We start from the raw sequence: 19,948 nt of genomic DNA on the forward strand, positions 1-19,948 counted from the left end.
TAAAAGTATTAAGCAAGGAGGCTATTAGACTGAGCTGCTGGCTAAAGCTAAGTAAGCAAGCCAAGCTCTAAACTTAGAGCTCAAGTCTCAAGGTTACAAAAGTCTCAAGGTTACAAAATCAAGTCAAAATCAAAACCCTAAGGCTAACCAAATACGAACAGCCAATTTTAAGCTATTTAAGCTTTTGCTCCCTACTTGTTCTCGATCCTCAGCTCTGGTCAGTGGGGCACCCTAACAGCTTCCAGTTTGGTGCTGCCCAATTCCAATTGTTTTGCTCAAATAAACATTTAAAAATTTTAGCGTGCCTCAGTTTATCTTTCAAATATTTTACACAGTTGTCTCATACTCCTATGCAGGTGGGCAGAAAAATGACACAAAACTATGTTTGTGATAATTATCTGTTGGATAAATTTGTCTCTTCAGTATTTTTATTCATCTTTTTCTATACACAATTGAGACTAAACAATATACCTAATTTTGCATCCTAATTATTTTGCTTGACATTATAGCATATTACAATTAAACCCGATAAACATGCTTTTAATTACTGTATAATAGTCACATATTAACTTTATCTTTTTTTAAATCAATCCTCTATTATTATATATTTCAATTGTTTTCTGTTCTCAGTGTTACAAACAGCACTGTATACAAAAACCTTGTGCTTAAGAATATTTTCTTATGATAGCATTCTAGAAGGGGAATTCCTGGCTGAAAGATCAGGGACATTGTTAGGGCTCATGACACATTTGCCAAATTAGTCTTACATTTTGGTGTTTGGGGTGCTATTGCAGCCAACCTTGAATAATGGTGTTTTGCCCAAGTCCTTCAAGGGGCTAGATGTGCAGTCTTGATGGGAAACAAGCTTAGGGTATTGGGATAAGCTTGAGACATTGGGATGAACCTCTACTGCAGTTACAGACATATTCTGCTCCTTCCCAGAGGTTACTCCTGGCTTAAATGAATTCCTAAAATTGTCTTGTCAATTTCTTTCACTGCTGAGATCTTAATTAACCAAAGCAGGCATGTCAGATGATTTTTAAATTCCTTTTCATATTTTGCTTGAATGAAATGATTATTTTTCATGGTTAAATAATATGAGAGTATTATAATGTATTAAGTACATGAATCTATGATTTAGATTGCTTCCATTTTTCCATTGTTAATAATGCTACAGTGAACATCTTTTTGAATAAACCCTTGTGTTTATCTCTGATTACTTAATCAAGCTGGAGTCCTAGAAGCGCAATTAATTTAAAGGCCATTTATATTGCCAAATTACTTTCCTGAATGGCTGAAGAAATTTCAGAGTTGCAATGAGCCCTCATTTTTTAAACCTGTTTTTCTATAAAATTGTACTTACAAATGCCAGGCACCGTGTTGACATTTTATTTTCTCATTCTCAAATGCTTTCAAAAGCATGGAGTATTGTTACCCTAGTTTTGTATATGGGGAAACTGAGGCAAGGCAATTGAGGTAAAATTTTCAGTTAAATCATAGTAAACGACAAAGCAAATACTTGAACTAAGCCGTGTGTCTTCTTACACAGCTTCTTTAAACACAATGTGATAGGGGTGCCTGGGTGGCTTGGTCGGTTAAGCATCCGACTTCGGCTCAGGTCATGATCTCGCAGTCTGTGAGTTCGAGCCCCGCATCGGGCTCTGTGCTGACAGCTCAGAGCCTGGAGCCTGTTTCGGATTCTGTGTCTCCCTCTCTCTGTGACCCTCCCCCGTTCATGCTCTGTCTCTCTCTCTCTCTCAAAAATAAATAAACGTTTAAAAAACAATTTTTTAAAAAAATAAACACAATGTGATATTGCCAGCATTAAATACTACATTCATGGCTTTTATAATTTGATAGGTAAAAAATAGTTAACACTTGTATTCAAGGCTTGACGTTTCAGTTGATCTTTGTCTAGTTATTTTTTCTCCCCTCTGGATATTGTATATTAGTATATTTGCACTGTTCCTGGCACATGTGTACTGTGTATTACAATCAGGTTCAGTTCTAAGTGATAAAAAACCTAAACTAGTGACATGGAAAAGAAGGACTTTATATCTTGTGTAAAGGGGAGCCTGCTGTAATTAGTCTAGAGGGGGAAGGACAGTGTGTCTAAACGGTCAGAGATCCAAGTTGTTGCCATCGCGCTCCTTTTTGGCCAAAATGGCCTTTCAAATGACATCCACATTCCAACCATCAGAAAGGAAGAAAACACAGAAACGGGGAAAATATCTCTTAAGGATATTTACAGAGAAACACAAATGGCATTTCCACTTATATCATGAGGGCCAGACCATAGTCAAATCATCACATACAACCACAGTGGCAATCAGGAAATTTCTTTACTCTGTACCCAGCTAAACATGGGGGTAGTGCTAGTTTTTAAAACTTCATTTGTATTGTTTTTTAAAAATGTTTACTTAGTTGTGAGAGAGAGAGAGAGACAGAGTGCAAGTGGGGGAGGAGCAGAGAGAGAGAGAGGGAGACACAGAATCCGAAGCAGGCTTCAGGCTCTGAGCTGTCAGGACAGAGCCCGACGCGGGGCTTGAACTCACGAACCGTGAGATCATGACCTGGGCTGAAGTTGGATGCTTAACCAACTGAGCCACCCAGGTGTCCCTCATTTGTATTTTTTTTTTTTAATTTTTTTTTTCTACGTTTATTTATTTTTGGGACAGAGAGAGACAGAGCATGAACGGGGGAGGGGCAGAGAGAGAGGGAGACACAGAATCGGAAACAGGCTCCAGGCTCTGAGCCATCAGCCCAGAGCCCGACGCGGGGCTCGAACTCCCGGACCGCGAGATCGTGACCTGGCTGAAGTCGGATGCTTAACCGACTGCGCCACCCAGGCGCCCCTCATTTGTATTTTTTAACACTGTGGTAGCAAATAGCTCCCCATCCCCCAGTTTTCTGCCTGTTTTCAAATTTGTTTACCTTTCTTTTTACATTTTATATTCCCGTAGAAATTTTCAAAACTTGTTCAAAAGTAAAAAGAACAGTACACTGAACATGATGTACTAATCATCCAGCTTTGACCCTTGACCCTTGCAAATGTAGCCCATCTTCTTTCCTTTCTTCCTCATCTCATCCTGGATTATTTACAAACAAATCCTAGAAATCCTAAAACTTCACCTTTAGATATTTGGCTATCTCTGAAAGGTAAATACTCTTTTTTTTTTAAATTGCCACAGCTTAAAAATTTATCAATAATTCACAATTTTATCAGATATCAAGGCAGGGAATATGTTTCTACCTGATCTTAATACATTTTATAACTATTTTTTAATTATTTACTGTTTTTCAGTAGGTTCCATGCCCAATGTGGGACTCGAACTCACAACTCTGAGATCGAGAGTCACATGCTCTCCCAACTGAGCCAGCCAGACACTCCTGTCTTAAAATATTTTGATTATAGTTTGATTATTTAAATTGGGGTACAAATAAATTCCACAAATTATAATTGCTTGATAATCTAAGTTTAGTGTTTCTTGGCTTAGCTGAAAAATTTTTACAGTCAAACCTATTAAGCTTTTTCTTTTCTATTTTATCCATGTGTATTTTCCTAGAAAGTTCTTTTACAAAGACAAGACATCATTCCCCTATGTTTTCTTTTAGCATTTATGTCTTTTATTTTTTCTTTCATATTTAATTCCTTAATTCATCTGGAACATATTTTGGCGTGAGGGGAGACTCAATATATTTTTCCACAAAACCATTTTTTCAACACCATTTGCTGAATGACCTATCATTCTCCCATTGGTTCATAATGCTTACCTGATGATGCATTAAAGGCTCATATTTATTAGGGTTTATTCCAGAACTTATTCCAGTTGACTCCAAACTCACTTTTTTTTTTTTTAACGTTTATTTATTTATTTTGAGAGAGAGAGTGCACGAGTGGAAGAGGGACAGAGAGAGAATCACAAGCAGGCTCCATCTGCCAGTGCAGAGCCTGATGTGGGGCTCGATCCCACAAACCTGTGAGATCATGACCTGAGCTGAAACCAGAGCTGGAAACTTAACCGATTGAGCCACCCAGGCACACTCAAACTCACTCTTTTTCTGAACTGGTATTGGCTTTTTTATTTTCTTTCTTCTGTGTTAGTTTTAGTATTATTTCCAAAACTTTTATTTCTGAAAGAGTTGACATCTTTACAACATTTAGTTTTCCTATCAGACAGATAGGTCTTACTCAAGTCTCCTTATTTTTCTGTGAAGTTTTGTCACCTTTTTACTCTGCATTGTTAAAGTCACCCAAAGTTTTTGTTTGATTTTGTTTCCTATTCACTAGTTGACTATAATCACTGTACACTTATTTTTTCTCGGTTGTTATTTTTAAATATTCTTTTCGGAATATATACACTCCATTAAATTATTGTATCCTAATGGCTTTTTAGCTAATTTTCTTTGGTTTTCTAGATGAAATGTATTGTCTGCAAATAAAATGTTATTTCCTCTTTCCAAATGTTACCACATCGTCATTGTTTTACTGCACTGAAAAGAACTTTCGTAATAATGTTAAGCAACACCAGTGATACTAGATACCAATTTCTCATTTTTATTTTTATATGATCAGATTTTTTAAATCTATTAATTTTCTAGAATAACAAATGAACTGAAATTCTTTTTATGAAATATTATAACGTTTAAATTTTGTGGAACTGCCTCAACTTTTATTGACAGCATTTTTTTGAATAAAATCTCATATTCAAATTATTTTTCCCTAAAATATAGTATACAATTTCATCCTTTACACTTATTTGTTTCCTATTTTGAAATGGAATTAAGAGTGTCTATATCAATATGTATGAGTCCCTTTCAAAGCTAAAATACATATTACAAAACTTAAATATTATAGACTTAGTTCTTTTTCCCAAAAGTGAAAATTTATTCCTTACTAACAGAATCAAGTCTTAAGCCTGTTAAGTTTTCTATAGCCTCCTTATTTCAAAGAAATCTGTTCTCAGAATTGAATATTTACTATATTATAAGCCTCAGTGAAAAATCAAAAGTATTCTAAACTTAAAAAAACAGGAAAAGAACAAAAATCTATAGGTATATGAATTATCCCAGAATGCCCTCCTTATTTTGACTCCTTTAACTTTTAATTAGATCAAAATATGTTTCATGTTAAAACACAGGAGCAAAAATTAATGAGACGGGCTTTTCTTCATATTTCTATCATCAAAGTTAACAAAATGCTGGTTTATGTAAAAACCTCCTTCCTCATTTCCAAACGTCAGCTCATCAGTATTTGCAAAGCTTGTGGGAAACCAAGATCAGGGACCAAACACATGGCTTGCTAATATCTTTTGAGTAAGGCAGAGAATCTCACTAAAAACAGTTATCTTTACCAACAGACATATAAAGGAGACCAAGTATTCTTTTAATACCTATTTCACTTAGGAGAGCAACTGATACCAGTTTTTTATTACGTATTATCTACATTATTCTATGTTAGGCTTCAAATTAATAGAAAAAATCTTCCGCATATTATGCTCAACAATCAGCATACTGCATCCACAGGAGAGGCAACCCTTTTGGACCACCTCCTGGGAACCCTCAAAGAGCTTGGAGGTGAGAAGCAAACAGTTATGCACATAATAAAAGGGCAATAGTAGAAACCTATAAAAACTGCATTACTGGCATTTCATTGGAGAGGTTGAGAATTCACAGAAAGAGAGGTGTTTGAGTTGTACCTTAAAGGGTAAGCTTAAAAGACTTCACCAAGTGGATGGAAGAGCAGAGAAAGCCAAGAGATGTGAAGCAATGTCATGTTGTATGTACCCCCTGTTCCTGTGTACCCCCTGCTCCCGTGTTCTAAATTTCATCACATGTGTGATCTCGGTCTCCCTCTTCAAACCAATAATATTGCTCCAAAATGGCAGAGACCAAGTCTGTCTTGTTCATGCTAGGTTTTCAGTGGTAGTGGCAAAACAAGTATTTGTTAGGTGAATGAATGAACAAAACAAATGAGCAAATGAAATAAAACTTAGACCAGAAGTAGTCTTGCACATTACACGCAAGGGGGAAATAAAGCGAAGTGCCAGGAGAAAAAAGGAAAGAAGGCTCAGGTATGACAGAGGCTGCCCTTAAGGCAAAGATTCTTTTTCCACAGAGGTAATGAAAAGCCATTCAGAGATGTTTTAGACAAATTGATTTTTTTTTAAAGATTTTATTTTGCTCTACATCCAACATGGGGCTTGAACTTACAACCTCAAGTTTAAGAGCCACATGCTCCATCAACTGAGCCAGCCAGATGCCCCTAAGTTGATGCCGTTTTAAAGTTTTGTCTTGTTTTTCCAGCTTTATCGGGATATAAAATTGATTTATCCGCATTATTTATATGATTAATATCCTATGCACACCTTATTCATTGGTGTAGCTAATATAGATGTATCTTTCTTTTCTACAACGTTGGCTTTCAAACTTTTTTTGTAAGCAGTAGGATACTTTTTTCCAAAGAGGTTATTATCTTAAAACCCAGTATAAACAAAGTAAAGGGAGGCTTGTCTGGTTGAAGAAAAGCCAGGTCGGTGAAGGAGGAGAAAACCTCTACCTTCCCTACCCAGGCTGCCAGCAAGGGATGACAGATTAAAAGCCATTGTTCTTAATAGGCCACTATCAACTGCTTACGTTTTAAAACTGTAACAGTAACCAATTCTTTTACCTGCAGTGTCAACATAAAAGTAATTGTAAAATCTGCCATCTGTTACTCTCTACAATAGATTAAAATTTTTCACTTCTTTCTGTTAGAAGTGAATAATGTTAGAAGGTATTGTAAATAATTACTGTCCATTAAAAATTTTTTTTAATGTTTATTTATTTTTGAGAGAGACAGAGAGAGAGCGAGCATGAGCAGGGGAGGGGCAGAGAGAAAGGGAGGCAAAGAATCCAAGGCAGGCTCCAGGCTCTGAGCCGTCAGCACAGAGCCTGACTCAGGGCTTGAACTCACAAACCACAAGATCATGACCTGAGCCGAAGTCAGATGCTTAACTGACTAGCTACCCAGGCGTCCCAATTATTGTCCATTTTTAAAGCAGTCCATTCCCAAAAGTAGGTTAAAGCAACCGCGAGCGGCACAGGCAGCACTGGGCAAAGGTAGAAGACCTGGGGACTAGTTTCAGCATTCCCCTTTACTAGGTGTATAATCTTGGCTAAACCACATAACCAACATTCTCTAGTACCTTACTTACCTTGTTCATAAAATGAACTGGTTGGAATTACTACTGGATTTCACACTTTTTATGGTCACAACTCCAAGTAAGAAACACAAATCTTGATCAAGCACACACATATGCACATCAAACCCCAAAAAATTCATAAAATAATGCTTACTGATACTCCATGCTATAAAGCCTAATATATTCTATTCTTTGCTACTGCATTTCATTTAAAAAAATACTAGTCATGACCCACTAGAAGTTGGTTTTCTCTCCCACAATTTGGAAACCACCAGACACTTTGTCTCCATGGACCTTTCTTCTCTAAACTGATGTAACACGAACTTAAGATCCATGACTGAAATTGTAGAATCTCAGAATGTCAAACATGTGGTAGAGGCTTTTTTTTTTTTTTTTTTTTACTATATCAAGAAAATTTGGCTAAGTGAAATCAAGTAATTTTTTTTAAGGTTTGTTTATTTTGAGAGAGAAGAAGAGGGCAAACGAGGACGGGCAGAGAGAAAGGGAGAGATAATCCCAGGCAGGCTCCACACTGTCATCATGGAGCCTGCCATGGGGCTTGATCTCATGAACCATGAGATCATGACATCAGCTAAGATCAATAGTTGGATGTTTAACCCACTGAGCCACCCAGACGCCCCAGGTAATTTTAACTAAACTATTTAAGGTGCCAATTCTTTCAAGAAATCTTCCCTATTTCTGTGAATTCTCATAAACATCTGTGCCTTTCTTATTATGCTAATATAATTGAATATATACTAATATAATTAAAAGAGAATATGTGCACACCACAGGTAAATCTCCAATCAAGAAACAACATACATTGAACTTAGCAGACACTTCTGTAACTACCTAAAGTACAGTAACTCATTTCTTCCTCATGCTATATGCTCAAAGTACAGATGGGGAAACTGAGTCTCAGAAAGATCACTGAACTAAACAATGAGTAAGAGGCCAGACCTCTAACTCCAGAGCTAGTGCACCTACTCCTAACAGCATAGTGGTTCTAACAAGGATTAGTGACACATGTCCACTTTCTATTTTTATTACTGTTAGTAACACATGTTGTCTGATCCTATTAAACAAGCAAGATATTTGATAGTAGAGGTCATGTTCTCCCTTTTCTGTAACGCATATATCACTATACCATAGTCTATGAACACCAGTTGGATGAATGAAATACCATTTGTGTATGTGTCTGTGTATCCAGATACATAAACACAGATTTTGTAGGTAGACTAAGGTTTTTCATTTCACGTGTACCCTAACCAAACCTAAAATTGTAATATTTTAAAGATTAGATCATTATTTTATTTAAAACCTTTTTTTTAATGTTTATTTGAGAGAGAGAGAGAGAAACAGAGCATGAGTGGGGGAAGGGCAGACACGCGCGCGCGCGCACACACACACACACACACACACACACACACACACACACAGAATTCCAAGCAGGCTCCAGGCTCTGTCAGCACAGAGCCCAACGCAGGGCTCAAACTCAAGAACCACGAGATCATGCCCTGAGCCAATGTCAGATGCTCACTGACTGAGCCGACCAGGTGTCCCAAGATTAGCTCATTATTAATATGCAAGAATAAAAGGTCTAGAAGACTACCTGATACATTTGTTGTAATTCTTCCATGTTGTACTAGCTCTAGTAGCAATTGGAATTTGCTCAACTTGTCCTAGTACAAATATGTTGTTGTTTCATAATGTTTACATCCATTTATTTGGTCAAGTAGTCAAAAGTTGATAGATAACATAAATTTCAAATGTGACAACCCCGGGGCACCTGGGTGGCTCAGTCGGTTAAGCGTCCAACTTCAGCTCAGGTCATAGTCTCACGGTCTGTGAACTGAAGCCCAGCTCAGACTGTGCCAACAGCTCAGAGCCTGGAGCCTGCTTTGGATTCTGTGCCTCCCTCTCTCTCTCTCTGCCCCTCCCCCACTTGCACTCTGTTTCTCTCTTTCTCTCTCAAAAATAAAATAAAAACATAAAAAAAAATTAGAACACGATAACCCCAATTTACTCAGATCATAAACATTTTGTGTTTCAACAAATGTGACACGTGCATAGAGCTTTATTGAAAAATCCCTGTCATGTTTCTAATCTCTCCATCCTGGCCGATAATAGTCAGCCATGCAAAATGTGTGTTCACTTCTCTGCCACTTTGGTAGGACAAGTTGAAAGAAGAATAAATAGATAATTGGACTAATGTGTTAAAACACTTCTGGCATATGGAGTGGTCCTATTAATTGCAGAAGCGGAATTATAATGAGAACTAAAGAATGGAAAACCACAAACAAAAATGAAAACAGCTACATTAGAGGAAGCCTCACAAGTGAATCTTGGGACAAAGGAAACAGCCTAACCCAACGACAATGATAATCTCTCAAGTTCTTGATTAATTATTGATAAGTAATGAAAGACATAACAAAGCCATTATTTATTTAAGATGAGTCTGACACAAATATCTTTTTAAAAAAGAAAAAAAACCTACCTCCTTCTGGGTCAGTTGTGCCCTTTCCAGGCATTACCGTAACATACACTTATACACTTTCTATTCAACTACATACCAGGGGTACCAAACTGGATGCAATTTTCCAGAGTCCTGACGTAGTCAGGGTCACTTAATTTAATTACATGAAGACTATTGGTTTTTTCCATGTTCTTGATCCATTTATTAGCCTGACCTTGAGGATCTATCATCAGAGGCCACCTTCTTGCATTCCTGAAAGAGGGAAAAAAGACAATGCTGGTCAAATCATGATTTGTCTCTATGTTAATAATCATGCACATATCACTTTCTTACAGTTTATGCTTTATGGTAACATTTTACTTTTTAATGTACTATGAGAAACTATGTTCTTACAGCAGAAACATTTACATTGACTAGACTATTAAAATGACAACTATAAAAAATCACATTGCAAACACATTTTTGGGGTGAGAGAGAGAGAGAAAATGTGAGTTGGGGAGGGGCTGAGAGGGAGAGAGAGAACCCCAAGCAGGTTCCACGCTGTTAGTGCCGAGCCTGATGACGCGAGGCTCAATCTCATGAACCGTGAGATCCTGACCTGAGCCAAGATCAAGAGTTGGACACTTAACTGACTGAACCACCCAGGCATCTTGCAAGTTGTTTACTCTTTGGAAAACAATAATTCTCTAAAGGTTAAACTTTTGAAAACATTTGTCGCTTTTGCTGGTTAAGTCAATTCAATTAGCAAGAACACTGCAAATTGGGAAACCAGTTTTTCACTGGGCCCTGCCATTAATTACTTGTGTGACTCTGAAACCATTTCTTGGTTCCCATCTGCTATCATTTGTACAAGAGAGAAAGAGAAAGAATTGAGACATCATATCTCTCTTTGAGATCTAGACCATTAAGGATATAATGGTCTAAAAACAAAAAGGATAAAAAGCATAATTTTAATCATCTAAACTTCTTGGACCCTAAAGTGTTAATACAACTTTTGACCCAGTATTTGTTTCAAACACTTGTATATTTAATGTCATACATGTAGTTCATTACATATTTCTAAGCTTCCTACAGACAGAAAGATATTCTCTGAAAGTCAGTTTTTGCACTATGGGAGAGCTCATACTTACTGCTCTGTTCTTACTCACATCCCTTTTTTACGATAAGATCAAGAGCAGCAAACCATGAGATACCGAGTTTATTTTCCAGGGTGATGTGGGGTCACAAAGAACTAACCGGTATCTGCCATCACTAAATAGTATCCAACCATATAGCTTTCTGCATCGTGTGAAATGTAATCAGCATTAAGATTACTGTTATTCTCTTGGAAGTTTCAATAAACACAAACCATAATTCTGGTCACTTCCCGAAAGATACTGCCATACTCTTCAAAAGTGAGCACAGCGAATTCGTAGGTTGCCAGAAGAACACAAGGAGAAAATAAAAGGTGACTGGAGCAAACACGAGACACAAAAATGCGAGGCTAAAAAGGGATAGTTTATTCAATATCATCTCATTATAATATGAATTTAGAAATTCATGGGATAATTTGTCCCAAATGGAAGTAATCCACTTAAGTATTTAGTATTTAAGTTAGAACCTGGAATAAAACATGTAGTTTATATTGTAGAGAAGACAGACTTGCCCTCCAAATTAGCATTATACAATGTAATAGTCAGTTTGAAATTGAGTGACTCAGTCTTCCTTCTGTTGCTTCCACAATTTTTAACCACAGATATTCATGCTGTTTCTTTGTCCAAAATGCACTTCTTCCTCATCTTTTCACTTTCAAGTCCCATGCATGTTTCAAGGTCAGCTGAAATGTTATGCAATTCACAAAGTACCACAGATTGTCTTAACGGAAATTCATTTTCCCACAGTTCTAGAGGCTGGAAGTCCAAGATCAAGGTGCTGGCAGGTTTGGTTTCTCCAGAGGCCTTTCTCCTTGGCTTGAAGACAACACAGCCCTCTCCATCTGTCCTCATGTGGGCCTCTCCTCTGCGGGCATTCCTGGAATCTCTGATTATAAAGACACCAGTCCTATTGAATTGGGGCTCCATTATACCGAACTTAACCTTAATTATCTCCTGAAAGGCCCTGTCTCCAAATAGTCACATTGAGGGTTATATACTCAACATATGAATGGGGGGGGGGGTGTGTGGACAATTCAGCCCATACCATAATATTAATTATATTAAGAAGAAGTGAGACCAAGAGTAGTGTAATATCTTAGATATCATCAACTAATAAAAATAGAATCATATCCATAAGACACTAAAGGGTATGAGAAGGAAGATTAGAAAGGAATAAAACTTATAAATATGTAAAAGTCTCATTCTGTCACATTTTAGAAATATTTTTAAGTCGGGAGGATTAAGTGCGTTAGCATTTATGCTTCCCCAAAGAAAGTGAATGACTCACTCTTCCTTCTGTTGCTTCCACAATTTTTAACTACAATACCCATGTTCATGTTGTTCCTTTGTCCAAAATGCACTTCTTCCTCATTCTTTCACGTTCAAGTCCTATGCATGTTTCAAGGTCAGCTCAAATGTTACGCACTTCACAAAGCCTGCCTTGAGGTCTCTATTCTCTCTGAAGTTCTTTAGCAGTTCATCTGTATTACATTTATGGTACTCTGATAGAATGATAATATTCTATTATGGTAACTTTATAATTTGTCAACAGCGTCACTCATCTAAGTTGTGTATTCTTTGAGGGAAAGGTCCACAGTGAGTCTTCTTTATCCTTTTTTTCCTGGATCACATAAAGTTTGATAATCTACTGGAAGGCAAGCAACCAAAACACGTCTGACAAACATCATATGGGTTAACAGATTATAAACACAGACATTTTCTAAGTGATCCCCCTCCATGGAGAATACCACTCCAAAGAATACCATCTCAGATTCAGAGGAAAGGATTACAGTGCTGACCAAGCTGGGCTAAGTCCATCATAGTCTTTCTCTTCCACTGATTACAATGAAAAGTTCTGGATAAAATACAAAAAGCAACTGTTTACAGATTCTAAAAAGTAAATAATGAAAGTGAATGGAAAGAAAGTTAAAACTGGAGGAATGACCAATAAAGGGGTAGTTTCCTGTGTTTGTTTGTTTTTTTTTTTCTTTCTATCATCTGGCTTTGGTTGAAGAACAGACCTAATGGGCACCCTGGGCAGCAATCACAGGTAGCAAAAATTCAAACTAGAAGACAAAATGATCATGTGTGAACAGGGTAGGGAGGAGGATAGGCAGAGGGAACCTCTTTTTCCTTCTGTCCCTGTCCCCAGGTCAACCCCAGCCACAGAACCATATTCCTATGCAGAAGGAAAACCAATCTGAGAGATATCAATCGCTCTGGATAGCAGAGTTGGGCAAAGGGGCCTCTGCTGTGCATGGTGTGTAAGGTTTCTTAGTCTGCCCAGGTTGTTGTAACAAATTACTTAAATAATAGATATTTTCCACAGTTCTGAAGGCTGGGAAGCCCAGGACCAAATTTCTAGCAGATCCACTGACTGGTGAAGGCCTCCTTCTGGTTTGCAGATGGCAATTTTCTCATTGCCTCTTCACATGGTAAATTAGTGCCCTCTTAAGGGTGGTAATCCAATGAAAACTCCAGCCTGGTGACTCAATTACCTCCCAAGGTTTCACCTCCAAATACCATCACATTGGTGACTTGGGCTCAACATACAAATTTGGCAGACACAAAGATTTAGTCCAAAGCAGGGGGAACCCCAGTCTTTTTCTTTTTCCTCTTGTCACTTTGCCCCAAGTGTGGACATGAGTTGTGCAACAGTGTGGGAAGCTGAAACTCTGAGAGAATACCGTCATTTTGCACAGAAAAATACAGAGAATGAGGTCCCTGGGATATGGAAAGTACAGGAGAAATCCTGGAGAAGACAGACTCCAAGAAAGGATTTCTTAATCTAGACACGAGTTCTGATCTGACTACCAATCTGTGCAGGTGCAAAACCTATCCAAAGAAGCATATCAAAGGTTTTGAGCTATGATATAAACCCACGTCCCAGACTCACCCCTGAGTAAAGCATGCTGAGAGGCATCTCTAGACAGCATAGCAAAAACTTTAAATTAGGACTTCACATTGGAGACATCGTGCCCAGAAAGAAAAGACAGAAATTGGCATCTGAACCTTACCAAGTTGTTTGACTACTAAAACAAAAATCAATCTTATTCAGAAGATTTTAATAGGAACCAGCATCTCATTTTCAAAAGGCCCAGGGTACAATCCAAAATTTTTTAACAAACAAAGAGCTAGAATGTGACTAATTCTCAAAGAAAAAGCAGAATGTTAGAATTACCAGAAAAGAACTTTAAAGCATCCTCCACAAGGTAACAGTATTATAAAATAATAATAATAATAATAATAATAATAATAATAAATGGAAAGAGAGGTGTTCTCAGCAGAGAAACAGAAAGAATAAAAAGGACCAAATGAAAATTTTAGAACTGAACAATGTCTGAAATCGGACCCAGTGTAAGGATTCAATAGTAGAAAGGAGATGACAGAGGAAAGTGAGTAATCCAAAAGACAGATGAATAAAAATAATCCAATTTAAATACTAAAGAGAAAAAAAGATAAAACAAACAGAGCCTCCAAGATCTGTGAGAAAATATTAAGAGGTTTAACACTCATGTGATGGGGGTCCCAAGAGAGAAGAAAGAGGTAAATGCAGAAAACATATTTGAAAATATAATGGCTGAAACTTTCTCAAACTCAGTGAAACACACAACCATACAGTTTCACAAAGCTTAGCAATTCTCAAAAAAGAAGAAACTAAAAACCAAAAAAACATACAGAAATGCACACACACCCAGATACGCTGTAATCAAACTGTTGAAAACCAAAGATTTGAAAGCATGGTTTTTGAAAGCAGCCAGAGAAAAGTGATACATTATACATCGATGACAATCATGCAAATGACTGCAGATTTCATGTCAGAAATCACAGAGCCAGAACATAGTAGAACAGTCTCAGAAGAATGAAAAGAATTGCCAACCCAGAATTCTATATCCACCAAATATAACCTTCAAGAATAAAGGTGAAATATTCTCAGAGCAAGAAAACTAAAAAAATTCTTTGTCAGCAGATTCCCTCTAAATTCTAATGTTCTTCACTCTGAAGGGAAATGATACTAGAGTGAATCTTAGGAAAGAAGCAACAAAATGGTAAGTATAATGGACTGTTTCTCTCCTCTTAATTTCTTTAAAATATGTGTAAATATGGAGACAAAAACATTCAGTTAGGGGGAGCTTCAAAGTATACAGACATACTACATAGGACTACTATAACATAATCAGGAGAGGGTAAAGGAGACCTATATGGTTGCAAGCATTCTACAATTTTTATTTTTTAAATTTTAGTTAACATACAGTGCAATATTGGTTTCAGGAGTAGAATTCAGTGATTCATCACTTACATACAATGCCCAGTGCTCATCACAAGTGCCCTCCTTAGTACCCATCACTCATCAAGCCCATCTTCCACTCACCTCCCTCCATCAACCCACAGTTTGTTCTCTATCATTATAAGTCTCTTGGTGGTTTGTTTCCCTCTCTTCTCTTCCCCCCACTTTCTCATATGTTCATCTGTTTTGTTTCTCATAGTCCACATGAGTGAAATCATATGGTATTTGTTTTTTTCTGACTTATTTCAATTAGCATAATACATTCTAGCTCTATCCGTGTCATTACAAATGGCACGATTTCATTCTTTTTGACAGAAGAGTAATCTTTTATAAAACACACACACACACACTACATCTTCTTTATTCACCAGCCTATGGACATTTGGGGTCTCTCCATAGTTTGCCTATTGTTTGTAACGCTGCCATGAGCATTGGGGTGCACGTACTACTTCAAACCTGTATTTTTGTATCCTTTGGGTAAATATCTAATAGTGCAATTGCTGGATCATAGGATAGTTCTTTTTTTAATTTTCTGAGGAATTTCCAGAATGGCTGCACCAGTTTACATTCCCACCAAGAGAAGAATTCTATATTTTAATTGAAGCAGGAAAATATTATTTGAGTAGACACAAAAATTTGTACTAAAAAATAATACAGGGGCACCTGGGTGGCTCAGACGGTTAAGCGTCTGACTTTGATTCAGGTATGATCTCATGGCTTGTGAGTTTGAGCCCCACACTGAGCTCTGTGGTGACAGTGCAGAGTCTGGAGCCTGCTTTGGATTCTGTGTCTCCCTCTCTCTCTACCCCTCCCCTGCTTGTGCTCTGTCTCTGTCTCTCAAAAATAAATAAACATTGGGAAAAAAAATAATGCAAAGCATTATAGTGAAAAAATCCAGTAGATAAATTAAGGTGGAATACTAAAAATTGTGGATTATTCAAATTATCCAAAAGAATGAGATATGACAAACAGAGCAACAAAAATCACATGTAAAAACCAAAAAAAAAAAAAAAAAAAAAACCAAAATAATAATATGGTCGATCTAAATTCAATTATACTGACCACATTAAGTGTAAAGTTGTCTAAACGTATAATTAATGGAGGGAGATTATCAGACTGGAAAAAATATAGGCTCTGTATGCTATCTATAAGATACCCTCACTTTAAATATAACATTTATATTAAAGATAAAAGTAACAGATACACCATGCAAACACTAATCAAAAGAAAGCTGAATTACATGTAGACTTCAGAACAAGAAAAATTATCAGGGATACAGAGGGATGTTACATAATAATAAAAAAGTCAATTTATCACAAAGACCTAACAATCCTACATGTTTATGCATCTAACAACAGAGCTCCAAAATACATGAAGCTACAACAAATAGAACTGAAGAGACAATAAATAGACAGATTAGCAAGGATGTGGAAGATGTGAACAACACTATGCCACAATTGAACCTGACATTTAAAGAATCCTTGGAGTGCCTGGGTGGCTAAGTCAGTTAAGCATCCAACTTTGGCTCAGGTCATGATCTCGCAGTCCTTGAGTTTGAGCCCCGCATCGGGCTTTGTGCTGACAGCTCGGAGCCTATAGCCTGCTTCAGATTCTGTGTCTCCCTCTCTCTCTGACCCTCACTCGTTCATGCTCTGTCTCTCTCTGTCTCAAAAATAAATAAATGTTAAAAAAATAAAAAAATAAAAAATAAGTAAAAGCCTTAAAAAAAAGAGAATCCTCTACCCAATAATAGCAAAATAATATTTTTCAAGTATACATGGAAAATTGAGAAAGACAGACCATATTTATGGCATAAAACAAAGAAATTTAAAACAACTGGAATCTTACAATGTATGTTCTCTGAACATAATGAAATTAAATAAAAAAACAAAAAATAGAAAATAGCTTAAAAGTTATCAAGTATTTGGAAATTTAAAAACATATTTTTAAATGGCCTATAAAGAAGAAGTCTCAAGATAGGACATATTTTGAAGGAAATGAATACAGCATATCAAAATTTGTGCTATGCAGCTAAAGCAGTGCTTAGTGGGAAATGTATAGCAGTAAATGCTTAGATTAGAAAAGAAGAAAAATATAAACTCAATAACAAGCTTCCACGTTAGGAAACCACAGAAGAGAGTAGTTTAGGCCAAAAACAAGAAATAATAAATATTAAAGCAGAAGTCAATAAAATGGATAACAAAAAAGGTAGATAAAAACAATGAAATGAAAGGTTAATTTTTAGATAGGATCCAGAGTATTTATTAAGCTTTACCTACACTGATCAAGAAAAAAATAAAATTAAAAAAAAGGAAATGCTAATTACCGATATCAGGAATGAGAGAGAAGATTATAATCATAGACCTTGCGGACATTAAAAGGATGACAAGGTAATACTACAAACAACTCTATGCCTGTGAATTTAACAACTTAGTTGAACTGGACCAATTTCTGGAAAGATGGAAACTACCAAAATTCACTTAAGAATAGATAATTTGCTGGGCACCTGGGTGGCTCAGTAGGTTAAGTATCCAACTTAGGCTCAGGTCATGATCTCATGGTTTGTAGATTCAAGTCCTGCATCTGGCTCTGTGCTGACAGTTCAGAGACTGGAGCCTGCTTCAAATTCTGTGTTGCCCTCTCTTCCTGCCCCTTCCCCACTCACACTCTGTCTGTCTGTCTGTCTGTCTCTCTCTCTCTCTCTCTCTCATAAGTAAACATTAAAAAAAATTTTTTTTAAAGAATAGATAACTTTAATGGTCTTTTAACTCTTTCAAAATTGAAATCATAGGTAACGTCTTCCAACAAAGAAAGTTCTAGGCGCGAATAGTATATTTGGTTCTTTCTACAAAACATCTAAGAAAAATAATTCTACATAATCTCTTCCGGAAAACAGAATGGGGGAGAACACTCTCCAATTTGTTTTATGAGGCCAGCATTACCTTGATAATGAAATCCTGCAGACATGCCAACAAAAGAAACCACATACCAATATCCCTCATGAACAGAATGTAAAAATCTTCGACAAAGTGCCAGCAAATTGAATCAGAAGTATATAATTAAGGAGAATACATGAAGACCAGGTAGGGTTTATCCTAGAAATGCAAGGTTAGTCAAACATTCAAAAAAAAATCAATCCGTAAAATTCACCATATTAACAAACTAAACTTAAAGCACACATCTCTCTGCTTCTGGGGGTGTAGGTATGGGGGCCAGCGACGCGGAGGAGGATGCCTCAACAGCATCTTTCCCAGAGAGTATGAAACAGCTGAGACACTACTCAATTCAAAAGTTCATATGCTCCTGGAGCATCGAAAGCCACAGAATGAGAGTACAGAGGTTGCATAGGGACTTCCTGAGGTCTTCATGAAAACTTTAAATGTCACAGCCCGTTTCGGTCATTTCAAAAACAGGAGAGTCCATTGCCAGTGTCCGTAGCTTGTTGCTTTAGGAGAAGCTTCTTAAGTCTGAGTTGGCCTGTTTGGCCAACATTTGCCCAGAGCCTGCTGAGGAGTGGAAGGCTCTGACCCCAAGCCCGGAGGGGCGGTTTGAAGGTTAGGAGCTACAGCAGATTCTTGACGGTATCCACACCATGCATAGCTCTCAATATTAATCTCCAAATATCACCCTGCTGCTGAGTGAACGACATCCCCCGCTGGCCTGGGGTCTGCCTCCGACTTACACGGAACTTATTTTGCAGAAGACACTTGGGCTTCTTTTGGATAGAACAATCTGGCTTGGTTTTGGTTTAGGTGCTACTTCAAACTGGACAACTGGACCATGGATGCCCTGACCTTGCCTCTGGGAAGGGTGAGATGGAGAGGTGCATATGAGCTACACTGTTGACTAGCTTACCACCAGGGTTTTGGCCCTTGTGTTATTTTTTTAAAAATTGTTCTTGGGGCACCTGGGTGGCGCAGTCGGTTAAGCATCCGACTTCAGCCAGGTCACGATCTCGCGGTCCAGGAGTTCGAGCCCCGCGTCAGGCTCTGGGCTGATGGCTCAGAGCCTGGAGCCTGTTTCCGATTCTGTGTCTCCCTCTCTCTCTGCCCCTCCCCCGTTCATGCTCTGTCTCTCTCTGTCCCAAAAATAAATAAACGTTGAAAAAAAATTTTTTTTTAAAAAAAAATTGTTCTTAAAATTTTTTTTAAGTGACCTTTATTCTCAATGTGGGTCTTGAACTTATGACTCCCGAGATCGGGAGTCACATGCTCTGCTGCCTGTGCTAGCCATGTGCCCCTTAAGATTTTATTTATTTGGTATTTATTTATTTATTTTATTTATTTTTGCCCCTGGGTTATTTTTGATTCCTAAGATTTCATGTTTTAATTTCAATGTGTTTGTAGTTTTTGACACTATATTAGAGCACATAAAACTAGCATAGGAAACAGCAGTCTTCCCTAAATGTAAAGGAAGAATTAAGGGGCACTTGGTTGGCTCCGTGGTTAGAGCATGCAACTCTTGATTTTGGGGTCATGAGTTCAAGCCCCACTTTGGGCATGGAGCCTGCTTAAACAAAACAAAAACACCCGAACAGGAGCCCCCAAATATAAATGCAAAAGGAAGAATTGAACCAGACCTGTATCATCATCTGAAATTCTCAAAGACAGAATAGTGTTAGTGACTGAGAGACAGCATTGGCATCATTGTGCCAGAAGTCAAGGAAGTCAAGGAAGAAGGGCATCACGGAAAGTAATTACACCTGAGGATAACTCCAAGCATCTTGGGGCCCACAGCCCTGAGGTAGATAGGTACTTGGCCTATTTTCTTGGAGTTCTGAAGGATGTAGGTTTGGAGTCAGTGGTCCTAAAGCACTATTTCCTCACTCCGAAATTAACATTTTTTTTCGCCATAGGCCAGACTTGAA

General features: G+C 37.5%; 1 protein-coding gene across 2 annotated transcripts in view; it reads right to left on the bottom strand.

Annotated features, from left to right (window-relative positions):
- DNAH7 (dynein axonemal heavy chain 7) overlaps window positions 1–19,948 on the bottom strand; it is a 270,159-nt gene that overhangs the window by 73,921 nt on the left and 176,290 nt on the right. For both annotated transcript variants that reach the window (XM_030328070.1, XM_030328069.1), the window contains one exon: window positions 9,758–9,912. In XM_030328070.1, coding sequence (XP_030183930.1) covers window positions 9,758–9,912 — 155 coding nt within the window. The remainder of the gene's footprint in view (window positions 1–9,757; window positions 9,913–19,948) is intronic.

This window comes from Lynx canadensis, chromosome C1, assembly GCF_007474595.2.
Source record: "Lynx canadensis isolate LIC74 chromosome C1, mLynCan4.pri.v2, whole genome shotgun sequence".
In the NCBI taxonomy this organism is placed as follows: domain Eukaryota; kingdom Metazoa; phylum Chordata; class Mammalia; order Carnivora; family Felidae; genus Lynx; species Lynx canadensis.